Source organism: Bombina bombina, chromosome 6 (genome assembly GCF_027579735.1).
Source record: "Bombina bombina isolate aBomBom1 chromosome 6, aBomBom1.pri, whole genome shotgun sequence".
Taxonomy (NCBI): Eukaryota; Metazoa; Chordata; class Amphibia; order Anura; family Bombinatoridae; genus Bombina; species Bombina bombina.
Window position 1 is genome coordinate 427,365,896 of NC_069504.1, and position 20,759 is coordinate 427,386,654.

General features: G+C 39.9%; 1 protein-coding gene across 1 annotated transcript in view; it reads left to right on the forward strand.

The window, feature by feature from the left end:
* The window catches only part of ZCCHC10 (zinc finger CCHC-type containing 10), a 112,123-nt gene that overhangs the window by 54,913 nt on the left and 36,451 nt on the right, over positions 1-20,759 (forward strand). Inside the window, exons 2-3 of the mRNA XM_053717171.1 lie at positions 19,968-20,129; positions 20,474-20,515. Coding sequence (XP_053573146.1) covers positions 19,968-20,129; positions 20,474-20,515 — 204 coding nt within the window. The remainder of the gene's footprint in view (positions 1-19,967; positions 20,130-20,473; positions 20,516-20,759) is intronic.

Consider the following 20,759-nt stretch of genomic DNA (forward strand, 5'->3'; position numbering starts at 1 on the left):
TACCATAAAATATGGAAAAAATATATCTGTTGGTGTGAATCTAAAGGATTCCCATGGAACAAGATAAAAATTCCTAAGATTCTATCCTTTCTACAAGAGGGTTTGGAGAAAGGATTATCTGCAAGTTCTTTGAAGGGACAGATTTCTGCTTTATCTGTTTTACTTCACAAAAGACTGGCGGCTGTGCCAGATGTTCAAGCTTTTGTTCAGGCTCTGGTTAGAATCAAGCCTGTTTACAAACCTTTGACTCCTCCTTGGAGTCTCAATTTAGTTCTTTCAGTTCTTCAAGGGGTTCCGTTTGAACCCTTACATTCCGTAGATATTAAGTTACTATCTTGGAAAGTTTTGTTTTTGGTTGCAATTTCTTCTGCTAGAAGAGTTTCAGAGTTATCTGCTCTGCAGTGTTCTCCTCCTTATCTGGTGTTCCATGCAGATAAGGTGGTTTTGCGTACTAAACCTGGTTTTCTTCCGAAAGTTGTTTCTAACAAAAACATTAACCAGGAGATAGTTGTGCCTTCTTTGTGTCCGAATCCAGTTTCAAAGAAGGAACGTTTGTTACACAATTTGGATGTAGTTCGTGCTCTAAAATTCTATTTAGAGGCTACAAAGGATTTCAGACAAACATCTTCTTTGTTTGTTGTTTATTCTGGTAAAAGGAGAGGTCAAAAAGCAACTTCTACCTCTCTCTCTTTTTGGCTTAAAAGCATCATCCGATTGGCTTATGAGACTGCCGGACGGCAGCCTCCTGAAAGAATCACAGCTCACTCCACTAGGGCTGTGGCTTCCACATGGGCCTTCAAGAACGAGGCTTCTGTTGATCAGATATGTAAGGCAGCGACTTGGTCTTCACTGCACACTTTTACCAAATTTTACAAATTTGATACTTTTGCTTCTTCTGAGGCTATTTTTGGGAGAAAGGTTTTGCAAGCCGTGGTGCCTTCCATCTAGGTGACCTGATTTGCTCCCTCCCATCATCCGTGTCCTAAAGCTTTGGTATTGGTTCCCACAAGTAAGGATGACGCCGTGGACCGGACACACCTATGTTGGAGAAAACAGAATTTATGCTTACCTGATAAATTACTTTCTCCAACGGTGTGTCCGGTCCACGGCCCGCCCTGGTTTTTTTAATCAGGTCTGATGAATTATTTTCTCTAACTACAGTCACCACGGTATCATATGATTTCTCCTATGCATATTCCTCCTTTACGTCGGTCGAATGACTGGGGTAGGCGGAGCCTAGGAGGGATCATGTGACCAGCTTTGCTGGGCTCTTTGCCATTTCCTGTTGGGGAAGAGAATATCCCACAAGTAAGGATGACTCCGTGGACCGGACACACCGTTGGAGAAAGTAATTTATCAGGTAAGCATAAATTCTGTTTTTATTCAGCACAATGCTTCTGCATAATTTAAAAAGTGATGTCATCTTTTGGTTTTTTTACACAATGACTATTAGCAATGTCATGTTTTCTGTGTGTTAAAGGTAAATCTTTACTATTGCACATATTACGTGAGAGCTAGAACCTTTTTTTTTTTTTCCCTTCAAGCTCTAGAGGTCATTTTAGGATAATCTTGGGTACTTCAGTCTCTTAGGGGGCACCCTTTTTGAGCCTTTAAAGTGATGGTTTTTAAAATGTTTATGTATATTTTATTTGTTTGTGCACAAACAGTATACCTTATGGGCAAAAACAAAAGTGGATTATTTAAATAAATTATTACATGTATGTAGTGGCATATTTATGTATTGTGCTGCCCTAGGCACTCAAAATGTTGCTGCATGAAGTCTCTGAATTTCAAGCACCTTTAGTGGAACAACCATATTGTCTTCTCCATAAAGACAAAGTAGTGTAGCAGACAGTTCCACACATGAATTAGCACTATCTGGCTGTGAAAAACTTATAAAATGCACTGAAATAAGAGGTGGCCTGCAGAGGCTTAAAAACAGGCAGAGATTTAGAGGTTTAACCCCTCAATGACGTATGGGTACATCCTGCAAAGAAATGCAGTTAACGACCAAGGACGTACCCCGTACGTTGTTGGTCTTTGAAAGCGGTGTAAGCGATCCTGATCACTTCCAGCCACTTTCATGTTATTGCAGTGATGCCTCGATATTGAGGCATCCTGCAATAACTGTTTTTAGCCATCCGATGCAGAGAGAGCCACTCTGTGGCCCTTTCTGCATCGGCCATCGATGGCCGTTATCGGTGGGTGGGAGCTCATCCAGGGAGGCAGGTGAGCGGTCATCAGTGGAGGAGGGATCGCGTGCGGGTGCGCGTGTGACATCCCTGCAAACAGCATCAATATGCTGTAGATCTGAGAGTGGGAGAGAGGACTGGGGAGGGTGGGATTTTAAAATTAAGGGATCTGGGAGAGGGTGGGGGGGTTGGATGTTGAGGGGGGGCAACTACACTACAGAAATAAAGCAATACTTTATTAAAATAAAAAAAATACCTCTTATTTCAAACTGGGTACTGGCAGACAGCTGCCAGTACCCAATATGGCGCACAATAAGGCAGAGGGGAGGTTTAAGAGCTGTTTGGGGGGGATCAGGGAGGTTGGGGGAAGGGGGGGTCCTACACAGCAGAATATTTTTTTTTTTTTTTAAAAAAAAACCCAAACCCCCCAAAAAAAACTTATTTTAGTACTGGCAGATTTTCTGCCAGTACTTAAGATGGCGGGACAATTGTGGGGTGGGGGAGGGAAGAGAGCTGTTTGGGAGGGATCAGGGGGTGGGATGTGTCAGGTGGGAGGCTGATCTCTACACTAAAGCTAAAATTAACCCTGCAAGCTCCCTACAAGCTACCTAATTAACCCCTTCACTGCTAGACATAATATACGTGTGATGCGCAGCGGCATTTAGCGGCCTTCTAATTACCAAAAAGCAACTCCAAAGCCATATATGTCTGCTATTTCTGAACAAAGGGGATCTCAGAGAATCATTTACAACCATTTGTGCCATAATTGCACAAGCTGTTTGTAATTTCAGTGAGAAACCTAAAATTGTGAAAAATGTAACGTTTTTTTTTAATTTGATCGCATTTGACGGTGAAATGGTGGCATGAAATATACCAAAATGGGCCTAGATCAATACTTGGGGTTGTCTACTACACTAAAGCTAAAATTAACCCTACACTGCAAGCTCCCTAATTAACCCCTTCACAGCTGCGCATAATACACGTGTGGCGCGCAGTGGCATTTAGCGGCCTTCTAATTACCAAAAAGCAACGCCAAAGCCATATATGTCTATTTCTGAACAAAGGGGATCCCAGAGAAGCATTTACAACCATTTGTGCCATAATTGCACAAGCTGTTTGTAAATAATTTCAGTGAGAAACCTAAAGTTTGTGAGAAAGTTTATGAAAAAGTGAACAATTTTTTTTATTTGATCGCATTTGGCGGTGAAATGGTGGCATGAAATATACCAAAATGGGCCTAGATCAATACTTTGGGATGTCTTCTAAAAAAAAATATAAACATGTGAAGGGTTATTCAGGGTTTCCTGACAGATATCAGTGTTCCAATGTAACTAGCGCTAATTTTGAAAAAAAGTGGTTTGGAAATAGCAAAGTGCTACTTGTATTTATTGCCCTATAACTTGCAAAGAACATGTAAACATTGGGTATTTCTAAACTCAGAACAAAATGTAGAATCTATTTAGCATGGGTGTTTTTTGGTGGTTGTAGATGTGTAACAGATTTTAGGGGTCAAAGTTTGAAAAAATTGGATTTTTTCCATTTTTTTCTTCATATTTTATAAAAATGTTTTATAGTAAATTATAGGATATGATGAAAATAATGGTATCTTTAGAAAGTCCATTTAATGGCGAGAAAAACAGTATATAATATGTGTGGGTACAGTAAATGAGTAAGAAGAATATTACAGCTAAACACAAACACTGCAAAAATGTAAAAATAGCCTTGGTCCCAAACGGTCAACAAATGGAAAAATGCTATGATCACTAAGAGGTTAATGGCTATAAAGTATATTAGTATAACAATGTTGGTTGTGCAGAGCTGGTGAATGGGTTGTAAAGTTTTCTATCTTTTTAAACAACAACAAAAATTCAAGTAGACTGTCCCTTTTAACTCTGAAACTTGTTTTTCTAAATTCCACTGAGTTTCTATAAAGTAATGGCTGCCACTATGTTAGAACCTGGGTTTTCTCCTTATCTATTTAGTACTGAGGACAGTTAGTAACAGATATAAAACCGGCAATCAAGGCTGTGTGGAACATAGGATTGTTAAAGTAATAATCTAACAGGATTATCACACAACCTTGTTTTTTGTGCAGTCTCTTTTATTGGCTTAATTATACTTCCATGAGTCAGAGCATGCAATTTTTAGACAACGTTCCAATTTAGTTCTATTTAGAAATTTGCTTTGTTCTTATGGTATCTTTTGTTGAAGGGAACACCTAGGTAGGCTCAGGGCAGCAATGCGCTACTGGGTGCTAACTGCTGTTTTTGGTAGCTGTAGATATATGCCTCACCAGATGTGTTTGGCTAACTCCCACTAAAACAAAGGAGAGAATAAAGCAAAGTTAATAAAAGTAAATTGGAAAGTTGCTTAAAATTGTGTGATCTTTTTAAATCATTAATTTTGACTTACTATCCATTTAAATATGGTAGCACTTTGAAATATTAATTGAATTGTATAAAATGTGAAACTCAGAGGGTCATTTAATGGAAGAAGTTAAATGCATATACTAGTCCCTATTAATTTTAGGCGGCATTTAAAGGGATAGTAAAGTCCAAATTAAACTTTCATGATTCAGATATGGCATGTAATTTTAAACAACTTTTAAATCTAATTTACTTTTATGATCAAATTTGCTTTGTTTTTTTGGTATTCTTAGTTGAAAGCTAAACCTAGGTAGATTCATATGCTAATTTATAAGCCCTTGAAGGCTGCCTCTTATCTGAATGCATTTGACAGTTTTTCACAGCTAGAGGTTGTTAAATCATGTGTTTCATATACATAACATTGTGCTTGTGGAGTTATTTAAATCGGCACTAATTGCCTGAAATGCCAGTCAAAAGATCTGAGATAAGGAGGCAGTCTGCAGAAGCTTAGATACAAGGTAATTACAGAGGTAAAGAGTCTATTTCTTTAACAGTGGTGGTTAAGGAAAACTGGGGAATGGTAAATAAAGGAATTATCTATCCTTTTTTAAACAATATTTTTGGTGTTTACTATCCCTTTAAAATATAATGTTTTGGGGGGTGGAGCCTGACTGTGCTCAGAGATGGCTGCATAATCTCTGAGCTCCAGGAGCTAAACACGCAAAACAGGGATAATAAACTATCTGGACAGTGAGCCTGAGCCTAAAACATCACTACATCAGTCAGAGATATAGCCCTTGATGTCTATGGGCTGATAAGCCGCGGAGAGCAAATGCCGTTCACGGTCACATGACCGGATAGGTGAGGCCTATCTGTCTACCTCCACGCTGAGCTAATACAAGCTCTATAGAATCGGCGATGCACGGACTCCTCTGAGGGGACACAGACACAAGCCCCAAGCGATCGGACATAACAGCAGGAGCTGAACACACTCGGTAGGTTTCAGACATGCCCCGGTTTGCTTGGGGGCTGAGGCGCAGCATAAATAGGCAGTAGTCACTGGCGGCAAATGGCGGTCTGACGCAGGTCTTTTTTTTTTTTTTATAAGCGTCTGCGCCCCAGCAATCATAATATGAGCCACATAGAATAGAGGAGCACAGATGGAGGGGACCATATGAAGATCGATTAAAGATATTAAGGGGTTAGAAGATCTGAGCTGAAAATACTAATAAAAAGGCAACATATATTATTTACACAGTGTGAGGCTCTATCTTCCATAACGGCCCATAATTGTAGCTTCTGAGCAATAAAACAAAGAAAGGCTACATCAGAGTGTCTCTTCACAGGGAACTTGGGGGTCATGTTATATGGTATCTTAACAACTCCATATATTACTGGATCATCTCTAAAAGTTAAACACATAGTTGTAGTAACAAGTAATATACAATAAAACATACATCTACACTTAAAGCCATATACGATGGCATCCAAAAAGCTGACCAAAGCAGATAAAGCTTCCAAGTCGCAGATTATAAACCCATATTTCAAGCCTGCCAAGATTAATACATTCACAAATGAAAACGTCAGAGAAGAGGAATGTAGATTCTGAGCAGGACACAGACTCTATCAATACTGAAGGAGACCATACACCAGTAACAAGAGCAGACCTACGCCTACTAGTATCAAAACAAGACATCTCGACAAATTTTGAACGTCTATGGGAAAAAATAGACTCTATGCACACTGCCGTTACTGATAGCCTCACTGATATAAAGTCAGACATTGCCGAATTGGGAGGCAGAATTGAAACTCTGGAGGAACATAGAGATGCGATCACAGAAGATCTTACTTCAATGTCTGAGGCTGTTAATTCCCAACAGCAATCTATCAATGAGCTCCAAGATAAAATCGAAGACCTCGAAAACAGGGGAAGGCGAAATAATATTAGAATGAAGGGCATACCAGAATCAGTCTTGAACAAGGACCTCCATTCATACTTGCAACAATTGTTCAGAGCCATCACTGGTGACAAGGATGAACTTGCATATCACATCGAAAGAGCTCTCAGAGCAAGGCCTAAAGATGATGTCCCACCAAGAGACGTCATTGTGAAGCTACTGGTCTTCCAAGAGAAGGAAAAAATCTTATCTGCTTCCAGAAAAAATCCAACCTTTAAATTTCAGGGAACAATTGTTCAGTTCTTTCAGGACCTGAGTCTAAGGACCCTACAAAGAAGATCCCAGCTACGACCACTCACGACTATGTTACGAAAACACCAAATCCAGTATAGCTGGCGATTTCCCTTTGCGTTACACATTATTAGAGATGGTAAAACTCTGACTATAAAAGAGGAAGAAGAAATACCCAATACATGTAAGCTGTTGGGGCTGGACTCTCCATCAGTCCCGGCGGACTTCCCTGCTAAACAACATAGGAACCTTCAGATCTCCCAGCGAGATATAAAGCAGCTTAAATGGCAATCTCTCAACAAAAGAAAACTGAAAAACAAATGACTTTTGTCATTAGGCTTTAAGGTGACGTTCCAGAATTAGGAGTATATGTTGGACTTATAAGTATGGTTCAAGACTTTATACTCCAAACTCCATAATGAAAATATTCAAGAATGGGTAAAGTATAGAAGGCGCTGAATTACCAGTTATGTTAGAGTTCACAGACCGCAATTTCTCTTGTAAGGTGTATCCAGTCCACGGGTTCATCCTTTACTTGTGGGATATTCTCCTTCCTAACAGGAAGTGGCAAAGAGAGCACACAGCAGAGCTGTCCATATAGCTCCCCCTCTAGCTCCACCCCCCAGTCATTCTCTTTGCAGGCTCTAAGCAATAGGGTCCCTCTCTGAAGGGTAAATTGAATGTGGTGTTAGATTTGTAGTTTTTGTTCTACAAGCAAAAGTTTGTTATTTTGAATGGTACCGGTGTGTACTATTTATACTCTAGCAGAAAAGAGATGAAGATTTCTGCAGGGAGGAAGATGATTTTAGCATGTTGTAACTAAAATCCACTGCTGTTCCCACAAAGGACTGAGGAGTACAAGAAAACTTTAGTTGGTGGGGAACGGTTTGCAGGTTAGGCTGCAATAAGGTATGTTCAGTCATTTATTTCTAGACAAGACTGTGATAATGCTAGAAAAGGACTGATAAGATCCCCATGAGGGAAGGGTAAGCTTTATTCAGAGACTAAGTATGGAATTGCAAGCTTACATAACAGGGCTAATTTATGCTGGTTGACACTATTTTATGTCAAACGGTTTTTACTGATAAATATCGTTTTTTGAGACACTTTGAAGGTTCCTTTGGGTTTCTTTCAGGGGTTGTTACCCACATGGCTATTATTATAACACTTAGGAGTGTTTCTTTAGGCCTCACAGCACCGGAGTAAGGTGGGAGGGGCCTAATTTTGCGCCTCAGATGCACAGTTAGATTGACTAGATCTTCAGGCTGTTTCACATGGAGGGTCCTGCTGCAGTTTGAGAGCCTATAAGAAGCTTTTTTTTCCCCACAAATCTGGTTCCTAAGGGCAGGTAGGGCCACAGCAGAGCTGTGGCAAGGTGCTGAAGTCGTTTTAACCGGTTGTTAGCTTGCTATTGATCCGATTTGGGCATTAAGGGGTTAATCGTTTTTCTTGCTAGTTGTGCAATCTTACCAATGCTTTAGGTACATACTATGAAAATTTCGAAAAGTTTGCTGCATTTTTCACTGTTTTGGAAAATTGTGTGCCTTTTTTTATCTCTTAAAGGCACAGTAACGTTTTTTTGCAAAGTGTGTTTTTACTTGATTAAAGTGATTTCTAAGCCTGTTTGTCTTACTACTAGTCTGTTAAACATGTCTGACACTAAGGAAAATCCTTGTTCAATGTGTTTAGAAGCCATGGTGTAACCCCCTCTCAGAATGTGTCCCACTTGTACTGATATGTCTATACACTTTAAAGAACATATTGTTGCACTTAAAAATGTGGCCCAAGATGATTCTCAGACAGAAGGTAATGAGGTTAGCCCGTTAACCTCTCCCCAAGTGTCACAACCAGTTACGCCCGCTCAAGCGACGCCTAGCACCTTTAGTGCGTCTAACTTTTACTTTGCAAGACTTGGCGGCAGTTATGGATAATACCCTCTCAGTGTTTTTATCTAAACTGCCCGTGTTACCTACAAAGCGTAATAGCTCTGTTTTAAGAACAGATTCTGAGCATTCTGACGCTTTGGTAGCCGTATTTCAGATTCGGGAAAAGGTTGCTCCTCAGACAGACTCAGATATGTTGGCTTTTAAATTTAAACTAGAACACCTCCGCTTATTGCTCAGGGAGGTATTAGTTACTCTGGATGACTGCGACCCTTTGGTGGTTCCAGAGAAATTGTGTAAAATGGACAAGTACCTAGAAGTTCCTGTTTACACTGATGTAGAGGATTGCGGATATAGTAACTAGGGAGTGGGATAGACCAGGTATTCCGTTTTGTTCCCACTCCTGTTTTTAAGAAAATGTTCCCCATATCTGACACCATGCGGGACTCGTGGCAGACGGTCCCTAAGGTGGAGGGAGCTGTTTCTTCACTTGCTAAACACACAACCATACCAATTGAGGACAGTTGTGCTTTTAAAGACCCTATGGATAAAAAGTTAGAGGGTTTACTTAAGAAAATTTTTGTTCATCAAGGTTTTCTTCTCCAACCTATAGCTTGCATTGTTCCTGTAACTACTGCAGCTGCTTTCTGGTTCGAGGCGCTGGAAGATGCGCTCCAGACGGGGACCTCATATGAGGACATTATGGACAGAATTAAGGCTCTTAAGCTGGCTAATTCTTTTATCACAGATGCCGCTTTCCAACTAGCTAAGTTAGCGGCAAAAAATTCAGGTTTCGCCATTTTAGCGCGCAGGGCGTTATGGCTCAAGTCCTGGTCGGCCGATGTGTCGTCAAAATCCAAACTATTGAACATCCCTTTCAAAGGAAAGACCCTCTTTGGGCCTGAATTGAAAGAGATTATTTCAGAAATCACTGGGGGAAAAGGCCATGCTCTCCCCCAGGACAAGTCCTTCAAGACGAAGAACAAACAAAATAATTTTCGTTCCTTTCGGAATTTCAGGAGCGGTCTCGCTTCATCCTCCCCTGCTGCAAAGCAAGAGGGTAATAGTTCACAACCCAGGGCAGCCTGGAAACCTTACCAGGGCTGGAACAAGGGTAAACAGGCCAAGAAGCCTGCAGCTGCCTCCAAGACAGCATGATGGGGTAGCCCCAGATCCGGGACCGGATCTAGTAGGGGGCAGACTCTCTCTCTTCGCTCAGGCCTGGGCAAGAGATGTACACGATCCCTGGGCATTAGAGATTGTATCCCAGGGATATCTTCTAGAATTCAAGGACTCCCCTCCAAGGGGAAGGTTCCACATTTCTCGTCTGTCTACAGACCAGACAAAGAAAGAGGCGTTCTTACGCTGTGTAGAAGACCTACATACAATGGTAGTGATCCACCCAGTTCCAGTTGTGGAACAAGGGCTGGGTTTTTACTCAAACCTGTTTGTGGTTCCCAAAAAAGAAGGAACCTTCAGACCAATCCTGGATCTCAAAATTCTAAACAAATTCCTCAGAGTCCCATCATTCAAGATGGAGACCATTCGGACAATCTTACCAATGATCCAGGAGGGTCAATATATGACTACCGTGGATCTAAAGGATGCGTATCTGCACATTTCTATCCACAAAGATCACCAGTTTCTCAAGTTCGCCTTTCTGGACAAGCATTATCAGTTTGTGGCTCTTCCTTTCGGGTTGGGCACTGCTCCCAGAATTTTCACAAAGGTGCTAGGGTCCCTCCTGGCGGTTCTAAGACCGCGGGGCATAGCAGTGGCGCCTTACCTAGACGACATCTTAATTCAGGCGTCAACTTTCCAAAGAGCCAAGTCTCACACGGAAATTGTATTGGCCTTTCTGAGGTCTCACGGGTGGAAGGTGAACATTAAAAAGAGTTCTCTCTCCCCCCTCACAAGAGTTCCATTCCTAGGAACCATAATAGACTCGGTAGAAATGAAAATATTTCTGACAGAGGTCAGAAAGTTAAAACTCTTAACTACTTGCCGAGCTCTTCATTCCATTCCTCGGCCGTCTGTAGCTCAGTGCATGGAGACAATCGGACTAATGGTAGCGGCAATGGACATAGTCCCTTTTGCACGGATACACCTCAGACCACTGCAACTATGCATGCTCAAACAGTGGAATGGGGATTATGCAGATTTGTCTCCTCAAATACAGTTGGACCAGGGGACCAGAGATTCTCTGGTGGTTGTCTCAGGGAATGTGTTTCTGCAGACCAGAGTGGATCATCGTAACGACCGACGCCAGTCTGTTGGGCTGGGGTGCAGTCTGGGACTCCCTGAAAGCTTATGGTCTCGGGAAGAAGCTCTTCTCCCGATAAACATTCTGGAACTGAGGGCGATATTCAACGCTCTTCAGGCATGGCCTCAGCTAGCTGCGGCCAAATTAATCAGATTTCAGTTGGACAACATCACAACTGTAGCTTACATCAACCATCAAGGGGGAACAAGGAATCCCCTAGCAATGATGGAAGTAACCAAAATAATCAGGTGGGCGGAGGATCACTCTTGCCACCTCTCAGCAATTCACATCCCAGGAGTAGACAACTGGGAGGCGGATTTTCTAAGTCGTCAGACTTTTCATCCGGGGGAGTGGGAACTCCACCCGGAGGTATTTGCCCAGCTGACTCCGCTATGGGGCACTCCAGAATTGGATCTGATGGCGTCCCGTCAGAATGCCAAACTTCCTCTTTATGGGTCCAGGTCCCGGGATCCCCAGGCGGTGTTGATAGATGCTCTAGCAGCGCCTTGGTCCTTCAATCTGGCCTAGGTGTTTCCACCGTTTCCTCTCCTTCCTCGTCTGGTTGCCAGAATCAAGCAGGAGAGGGCGTCGGTGATTCTAATAGCGCCTGCGTGGCCACGCAGGACCTAGTGGACATGTCATCCATTCCACCATGGTCTCTGCCAATGAGGCAGGACCTTCTACTTCAAGGTCCTTTCAAACATCCAAATCTAATTTCTCTGCGTCTGACTGCTTGGAGATTGAACGCCTAATTCTATCTAAGCGTGGTTTCTCTGAGTCGGTTATAGATACTCTGATTCAGGCTAGAAAGCCTGTCACCAGGAAAATCTACCATAAGATTTGGCGAAAATATCTTTGTTGGTGCGAATCCAAGGGTTACTCATGGAGTAAGATTAGGATTCCCAGGATATTATCTTTTCTCCAAGATGGATTGGAGAAAGGATTGTCAGCTAGTTCCTTAAAAGGACAGATATCTGCTTTGTCTATTCTTTTACACAAACCTCTGGCGGAGGTACCAGACGTTCAAGCGTTTACTCAGGCTTTAGTAAGAATCAAGCCTGTTTATAGACCTGTGGCTCCGCCATGGAGTCTGAATTTAGTTCTTTCAGTTCTGCAAGGGGTTCCGTTTGAACCTTTACATTCCATAGATATTAAGCTTTTATCTTGGAAAGTTTTGTTTTTGGTAGCTATCTCTTCTGCTCGAAGACTTTCAGAGTTATCTGCTTTACAGTGTGACTCACCTTACTTGGTGTTCCATGCAGATAAGGTAGTTTTGCGTACCAAACCTGGTTTTCTTCCTAAGGTTGTGTCTAATAAGAATATTAACCAGGAAATTGTTGTTCCTTCCCTGTGTCCTAATCCTTCTTCGAAGAAGGAACGTCTGTTACACAATCTTGATGTGGTTCGTGCTTTAAAGTTCTATTTACAAGCAACTAAGGATTTCAGATAAACAACTTCATTGTTTGTTATCTATTCTGGTAAGAGGAGAGATCAGAAGGCGACTTCTACCTCTCTTTCCTTTTGGCTGAAAAGCATCATCCGTCTGGCCTATGAGACTGCTGGCCAGCAGCCTCCTGAAACAATTACTGCTCATTCTACCAGAGCAGTGGCTTCCACATGGGCTTTTAAAAATGAGGCTTCTGTTGAACAGATTTGTAAGGCAGCGACTTGGTCTTCGCTGCATACTTTTTCCAAATTTTACAAATTCGATACTTTTGCTTCTTCGGAGGCTATTTTTGGGAGAGAGGTTTTACAAGCAGTGGTGCCTTCCGTTTAAGGTACCTGTCTTGTTCCCTCCCTTCATCCGTGTCCTAAAGCTTTGGTATTGGTATCCCACAAGTGAAGGATGAACCCGTGGACTGGATACACCTTACAAGAGAAAACAGAATTTATGCTTACCTGATAAATTACTTTCTCTTGTGGTGTATCCAGTCCACGGCCCGCCCTGGCTATTAGTCAGGTAGATTTTTAGTTTAAACTACAGTCACCACTGCACCCTATGGTTTCTCCTTTTTCTTCCTAACCTTCAGTCGAATGACTGGGGGTGGAGCTAGAGGGGGAGCTATATGCACAGCTCTGCTGTGTGCTCTCTTTACCACTTCCTGTTAGAAAGGAGAATATCCTACAAGTAAAGGATGAACCCGTGGACTGGATACACCACAAGAGAAAGTAATTTATCAGGTAAGCATAAATTCTGTTTTTTTAACTGTTAAATCCACTGTTTACAAAACTAGTTATATTTTTAGATACCGCTCCTTTAAGACCAATTGTTATGAGATTTGTTTTCTCTCTTTCTCAGAGATATAGTTATTGTTTTGTTTTTTTCTATATTTGCACTGTTCATTGTTATTCCTTATAATTGTCTTTTTTTTCCTATTAATAATACATTATGGTATTGAGTCATATATCATGTGGGATTGCAGGATGGGGGGATTTGGGCGGAGACGTGGAAACACTATAGATCCTCACACAGGAATGAAATTTAGCTACTTTTTAAGAGCCATAACTAAGTTGACAACAGATATTTTAGATGCCTAACATACACCTAGTTTCTCACAATGTGAGAGGATTAAACTCCGACATCAAACGTAGGGTGGCTATGGCCCACTATCTCAGACTTCAGGCTAGCGTAAACATTCCCAAATATTGGTCTCGAGCGTTTCCGCTACACTACCATGCCACAACAGAAACAAAGAAAAGTGGTGTATCCATACTCATCATTAAATTTTATACATAAGAATACCCTAGCGGACTCAGAAGGCAGATATTTAGTTGTAAAGGGACAATTAGACGGCTCTGATATCATTTTCTGTAACATATACGCCCCAAATGACAATCAACATACCTTCCTTAAAAATATTTCTCATTTCTTAACAAATTGGTCTCAATATAGAATAATATTAGCTGGAGACTTTAATATAAATTTGAAACCTATTACAATGACCTCAAACTTAAGGCTGAGCAATAAGCAAAACCAACATAATAGGATGGTTAGATCTATACAAAATACACTTATTCCCCACACCCTCACAGACACCTGGAAATTCCTATACGGGGAAACTAATGACACTACATTCTATTCGGCGGCGCACAAGTCATATACGAGAATAGACTACATATTTGTTAGCCAAATTCTGCTTCCACTAACTTTATCATCGGAAATCCACCCTTGTACGTGGTCTGATCATTCCCTAGTCTCACTCCATTTAAATGGGGTTCAGGATCCTAAAAGATCTAGAACCTGGACTTCTGACCCGACCTTACTTAGAAACAAACCTACTTTAGATAAAACAGGTGAGCAACTGACTGAATTTTGGAATATTAACAGCCATTCCACTGATAACCCATTACACAGTTGGGCAGCGCATAAAGCGTACATTAGAGGACTCCTGATCCAGACTAAATCCCGTTCCTTAAATCATAACAACACTTTGATATCTCAGCTTCAAAATGAAATAAAAGAGCTAGAAACACAGCACAAACTTACCCAAAACACATCTGTTCTAAAACAACTTTCCAAGAAAAGAGACAGTTTAAATGGCATTCTGAACTCCATGGCAACTAGGGCAATACTGAAACTAAAGATACCATATTATGTGTTTGCTAACAAACCTGACAAATTCCTAACCCATAAAATTTGCGAACGATGCAAAGCCTCTGCCATTCCAAGCATAATCAATTCACAAGCCGTTTGAGTATCCCATCCCCAAGAAATTGTTGACATCTTTGCAGAATTCTATGGGAACTTTTATGATGGTAAAAAGGTGATTCATACACCACAAATTGAATCTACCACTATAGACTTTCTCACAGAAGCTAACCTGAATACAATGATGACAGAGAGCTACTGAACTCCCGGGTCTCCCCGCTGGAGGTATCACTAGCTATTAAAGATCTTAAAGGCAAGGCCCCTGGTCCCGATGGGTTCTCAGGGGAATACTACAAATTATTTAAACCTATACTGATCCCCCAATTAACTAACCTATGCAATCACATCTTAGAGGGCCGTCCAATCCCATCTGAAATGTTAATGGCTAAGATTGTAGTAATTCCTAAACCAGGTAGAAATTCAAAATATTGCTCGAATTACCGCCCCATCTCACTTATCAACCAGAATCTCAAAATATTCACTAAAAGTCTGGCCAATTGTATTAAATCAATACTACCCCACCTGGTTCACCCCGATCAAGTTGGTTTCATAAAGGATAGGGATGCCTCAGACAATATCAGACGAATAATAGACTCCATTCACTACCTGTCTGAATCTAAAGCGCCTTCTCTGCTCCTGTCACTGGATGCAGAGAAGGCGTTTGATAGAATAGACTGGAAATACCTATCACAGGTGCTTCACAATATGGGATTTAGAGGCTCTTTTGTAAATGCAATAGAGAAGATATATTCGAACCATTCAGCACAAGTTACAGCAGCAGGTTACAAATCCAAAATTTTCCCCATTCTAAACGGAACGAGACAGGGGTGCCCTTTGTCACCCCTCCTATTCGCTCTCTGCATAGAACCTCTGGCAGCACAGATTAGAAATTCACCAGATATTTCGGGATTTAGACTCTGGTCCACTGAGTACAAATTGACGTTGTTTGCGGACGACATTCTACTTACAATCGCCAAACCGTTGCTCTCCCTTCCGAATCTATATCAACTTCTAGATAAATTCTCATCTATCTCTGGTTACAAAATTAACCTAGAAAAATGTGAAACCCTCCCTATCATGCTGCCACCCCATACACAAAAATTAATTGAATTAAACTTCACCATGAAATGGGCCACACAAACTATTAAATATTTAGGCATAAACTTAACATCTCAATTCAACCAATTATATAAATTTAACTACTTACCGTTGTTCAAAGAGATCCGACAAGATCTTCAGAAATGGTCGCAATATTCTTTCTCTTGGTATGGGCGAAAGTCCGCGGTTAAGATGAATATCTTGCCACGCTTATTGTATCTTTTCAGAGCACTTCCAGTTAAAATTCCGATTCCAGAGTTAACTCGGGTTCAATCAGACCTTATTACGTTTATTAAAATCTCCTAGAATCCCAGCCACTTGTTTAACGAGGCACAGAACACTGGGAGGGGTAGGGGTTCCCAATTTTATTGCCTATTATAAGGCGGCGAGACTAGCTCAAACAGCACTTCTAGATAACCCCAATATCGACACTATTTGGCCGACTCTCGAAGCTGAGATGGGAGGCTGGAATCGCCCAGCAGATATTCTACGGGAGGAGAGACCACATATAACTACCATGCAACAGTTCAGACCCCCTACTCTAGATTCCACATTGGTATCCTGGAACAAGGTAGCCAAAGCAACTAAACTAATACCAACACAATCTAGAAATATGCCAATCAGATATGTTATCTCAGGAACATCGCTTCCTAATAGATAAATGGCGCAATAAGGGACTTTATAGAGTTGCTGATTTAATGAGCAATACTATAATTCTAACATTCAATCAGATACATGATAAAATTGCACCCCTAATATTAAACTGGTTCCTATACCTTCAAATAGTATCTGCCCTTAGAGAATTTCAAAAAACGTATACAGCCCAGAACACCACAACACTAGAGATCATATGTAAAGCCCCACACAGAACGAAACACACTATTTCGAGGTTATATTCCGCTATACAATCAGCTCAGGCACTGGTAAAATCTCAGCTAATATTAAACTGGGAGAGAGATTTGGGAATGGAGTTAGACATGCAGGAATGGGTCAACATTTTTAGAGAGACAGATAAGGGACTATTAAATGCAGACCTTAAGGAAAATGCGCTCAAAACTACCTATCGGTGGTACTTGACTCCATTATAGACAGCACATATGTCCCCTACAGGGAATAGGTTATGCTACAGAGGATGCGATACCCTAGGAACATACTTGCACCTATGGTGGGAATTCGACAGAGTCAGACAAGTTTGGGACAACCTCTCTTTTTTGATAAGTAATATTCTGGATGTAAATATCTGACTTACGCAGGCACAGGCTTTATTACAGGTACGACTCCCCAATTTCAATAAACCAATTAATACATTTATCAAGATCTTGTGCACGGTTACAAGATCTTGTATAGCCAGATACTGGAAAACTGGATCCCTAGCATGGCAGGAGGTTTTAAATAAAATTAATGCATCACATTCTATGTATGAATCTGCATCCTGGATCCTAGATAATAAAGAAGCAGTGGACAGAGTATAGTTTAACTGGGTACTAAAAGGGGGGTCTAACGCTACTCATACTTCCACATAGACATCTAACTTCTTGCTCATTACTAATGCTCCATATCCTCAACACCCACGGAAATAAAATATGAACACTCTCATTTGAACTGTTATAAGGGTATTAATAGCTACTGACTCATACATTTTGTACTTTTGTATTATTTTCTTTTTATGTCTTTTTGCTTTTGATGAGTGTTATTCCAATGTACGAACATTAATGTACGATAAATACTGTTTAATAAAAACATTTCAACATAAAATATAGTGTTTTGAAGCCTATAACTTCTTGATACAGAGGCAGGTACCAAAAAGTAACAACACAAATATATTATCATCATGCAAGAATATCAACTAACCTGGAATGAGAAAAATATAGCTCTGCCAGAAAGCTTGCAAACAATGCAATCTGATTTTCAAGAGGTTGCTTCATTTACAGACTAAAATATAGATTGTGGTCCACTGGTCAATTCTTGTTTTTTGAGGGCTGTCTAGTAGATCACAAGATTGTTGTGGAATTACTATCACATAGGAAGAAAAAAATAACACTACATTTCAGAATCAGAAACTACACAAGTCATGTTTCTGTGAATGAAGCTTCCAATACACACTTATGCCTTTAACTAGAAAACAAGCATTTTGTGGGTGTCTCAATTTGGCAACATCACATTTTGGCCAATCAGCCTATCAGATGCTGCGCTGGCTAGTGGATATGTTCATATGTGTAAGCATGTAACCTTTTCAAGGTAATGTAACATCAGAAATAATACTTAATATAGTCAATGTATACCTTTCTGTTAGGGGTCTCATGTATGCAAAGAAGAATGTCAGTGTTATTTAAGCTTTAATCAGTCATGTGCACTTTACCCTGACACTGTTTGTGACATTTGCAGTTCTACATGTGCTGAGACACGATTCTCTTGCCTACCTCTCACAGTATGACTACTATGCATAGTCATGAGGCCATAATTGACTAGATATCCTGACTCACCTATATTGAGTTTTTCAGAAACCAATAAAACATGTCTTTATTACAGAATTACTAAGTAAGCTGCAGAGCTGTATTTAAAAGAGGAAAATGTGTATGTGTAAATCAAACTGAGTAGTACATAGATGAATATGAGGATTTAAATGTGTGTTTGTATGTGTTTGTATGTGTGTGTGTATATATACACAATAAATATATATATATATATATATATATATATATATATATATATATATATATATATATATATATATATATATATATATATATATATATATATATATATATATATATAATCTCAACGGTTGTGGTCATGGTTGGATTAATGTAAAAGGGCAAAAGTCAAAATTAATTTCCTGGCTCAGAGCAAACAATTTTAAGATACTTTTAAACTTCTGTTTTCAAATGTAGTTTGTTCTCTTGGTATAATTTGCTGAAAAGATACCTATGTAAGCTCTGGAGTAGCAATGCACTACTGGGAGCTAGCTGCTGTTTGATGGCTACACACATGCCTCTTGTCATTGGCTCACCAGATGTTCAGCTAGTTCCTCGTAGTGCATTGATTTTCTGAAGTTGACTTTAACTGATTTACTCCTTTACAGGTGTTAACAGTTTATATGTAGGCAACATGGCAATAATAACAAGTTGTAACACATTACAATGTTTTCCTTTGTCTTCATTTTAATCAAGTATTGCATCCTTAACATTAGTTCCAGAACTAATAAGAGTGTATAATTATTTTAGTCGTTTACCTAAATAAGCAAGTGTAACCCGGGTTCTCAACCAAAAATGGGCCGGCTCTTAAAGGGACACTGAACCCAAATTTTTTCTTTTTGAATTCAGATAGAGCATGACATTTTAAGCAACTTTCTAATTTACGCCTATTATCAAATTTTCTTTATTCTCTTGGTATCTTTATTTGAAATGCAAGAATGTAAGTTTAGATGCCGACCCATTTTTGGTGAACAACCTGGGTTTATCTTGCTGATTGGTGGATAAATTCATCCACCAATAAAAAAGTGCTGTCCAGGGTACTAAACCAAAAAAAAGCTTAGATGCCCTTTTCAAATAAAGATACCAAGAGAACGAAGAAAAATTGATAATAGGAGTAAATTAGAAAGTCGCTTAAAATTGCATGCTCTATCTGAATCACAAAAGAAAGAATTTGGGTTTAGTGTCCCATTAATCTTACATTCCTGCTTTATCAAATAAAGATACCAAGAGGAGAACAAAGAAAATTTGACAATAGGAGTAAATTATAAAGTTGCTTAAAATTCATGAAAGAAAAAAAATGGCTTTGCTATCCCTTTAAATAATGGAAGTGAATTGGAAAGCTATTTAAAATTGATTCTGTCGGAATCAAGAAAGTTACATTTTTACTTTAGTGTCCCTTTATCCCTTTTGACGTCAAAATACAGATTTAATGTGCATAATTGTTCCTTCATATAAATGGCAGAAGTTGTTTTAGTAGGATGTCTCTATGTTTAATTTGCATTTTAAACTAACAGGAAGTCCGTATTTGTTAATACTGTTGCTCACTGGCTGATCAGGACAACTCCCACATTGTGTGTATGTAACAATTGTGTCCTTTTCAAGCAAGGACAATGGTATTTGAATATAGATGTTTGGAGAATAACCCCAAAAATTAGGAGCCAGAGGTAAAATTCTAGGAGCATGTGACTCTCTGGCTCCTGGGTTTGTCAAGCTCCACTTTTAATCGTAATTCAAAATGTATTTCTTCATAGTACTTTACTAGATCTTCCATTATTTTTAATACATTGTATAAACGTGTGCAACATAACTTCATTTCTTAACAAAGAGCATTAACATTTTTTTTTTCTTCTCAGTGAAGCAAATAAACACAATGTGCGTTGTCAAAAGTGTCTTGAGCTTGGCCACTGGAGCTACGAATGTACTGGGAAAAGGAAATATCTGTACAGGCCTTCCAGAACAACTGAGCTGAAGAAAACATTAAAAGAAAAAGAGGCTAGGTTACTGATGGGACAAAGGTACATTTAAAGGGACATTAACTCAAATACTGTCATGCCTAATCCTATGCATCGTGTTAAATATTGTTTGCATGAACACTGTCTGTAACGATCAGGCATCTGCCCTCATATGGAGTCGGTGCACCGATCTCGCTCCGGCTCCATATGCGGCAGATGACTGAAGCTTCAGGAGCTCCAGCTCTCAGCTGTAACTTAACAGCCGAGTGCTGGAGTTTCCTGAAGGGAAGAAGTGTATATACGTCTTGCAGTACGACAGGCATGTCTTATTGGGTTAAGGGGTTAAATATTCCCTTTTTTGATATTTTGTTTTCTAAGAACTACGTTTTTTTTCCTTCTATTGGCAGCATTGGCAACAATGTTCAAGAAACAAAGATTAAGAAGAAAAGGTAAAATTTCCCTTTTTTTTGTTTAACTAATAGTTTTGAAGTTGTTGGGAAAATTCAGCTTGACTCATTATTTCTTATTAAAATCAACAATTATGTATTTAACACACAGGTGTGCCCAACTTTTTTGAGGGGCCACATTGAAGTTGATTGAAGTTTATATACAGTGGATTAGTGAGTGAGCCATTTACGGAGAGAGAGCACTGATGCAAATATGTTTTTGGAGCAGATATAGCAAAACAAACTA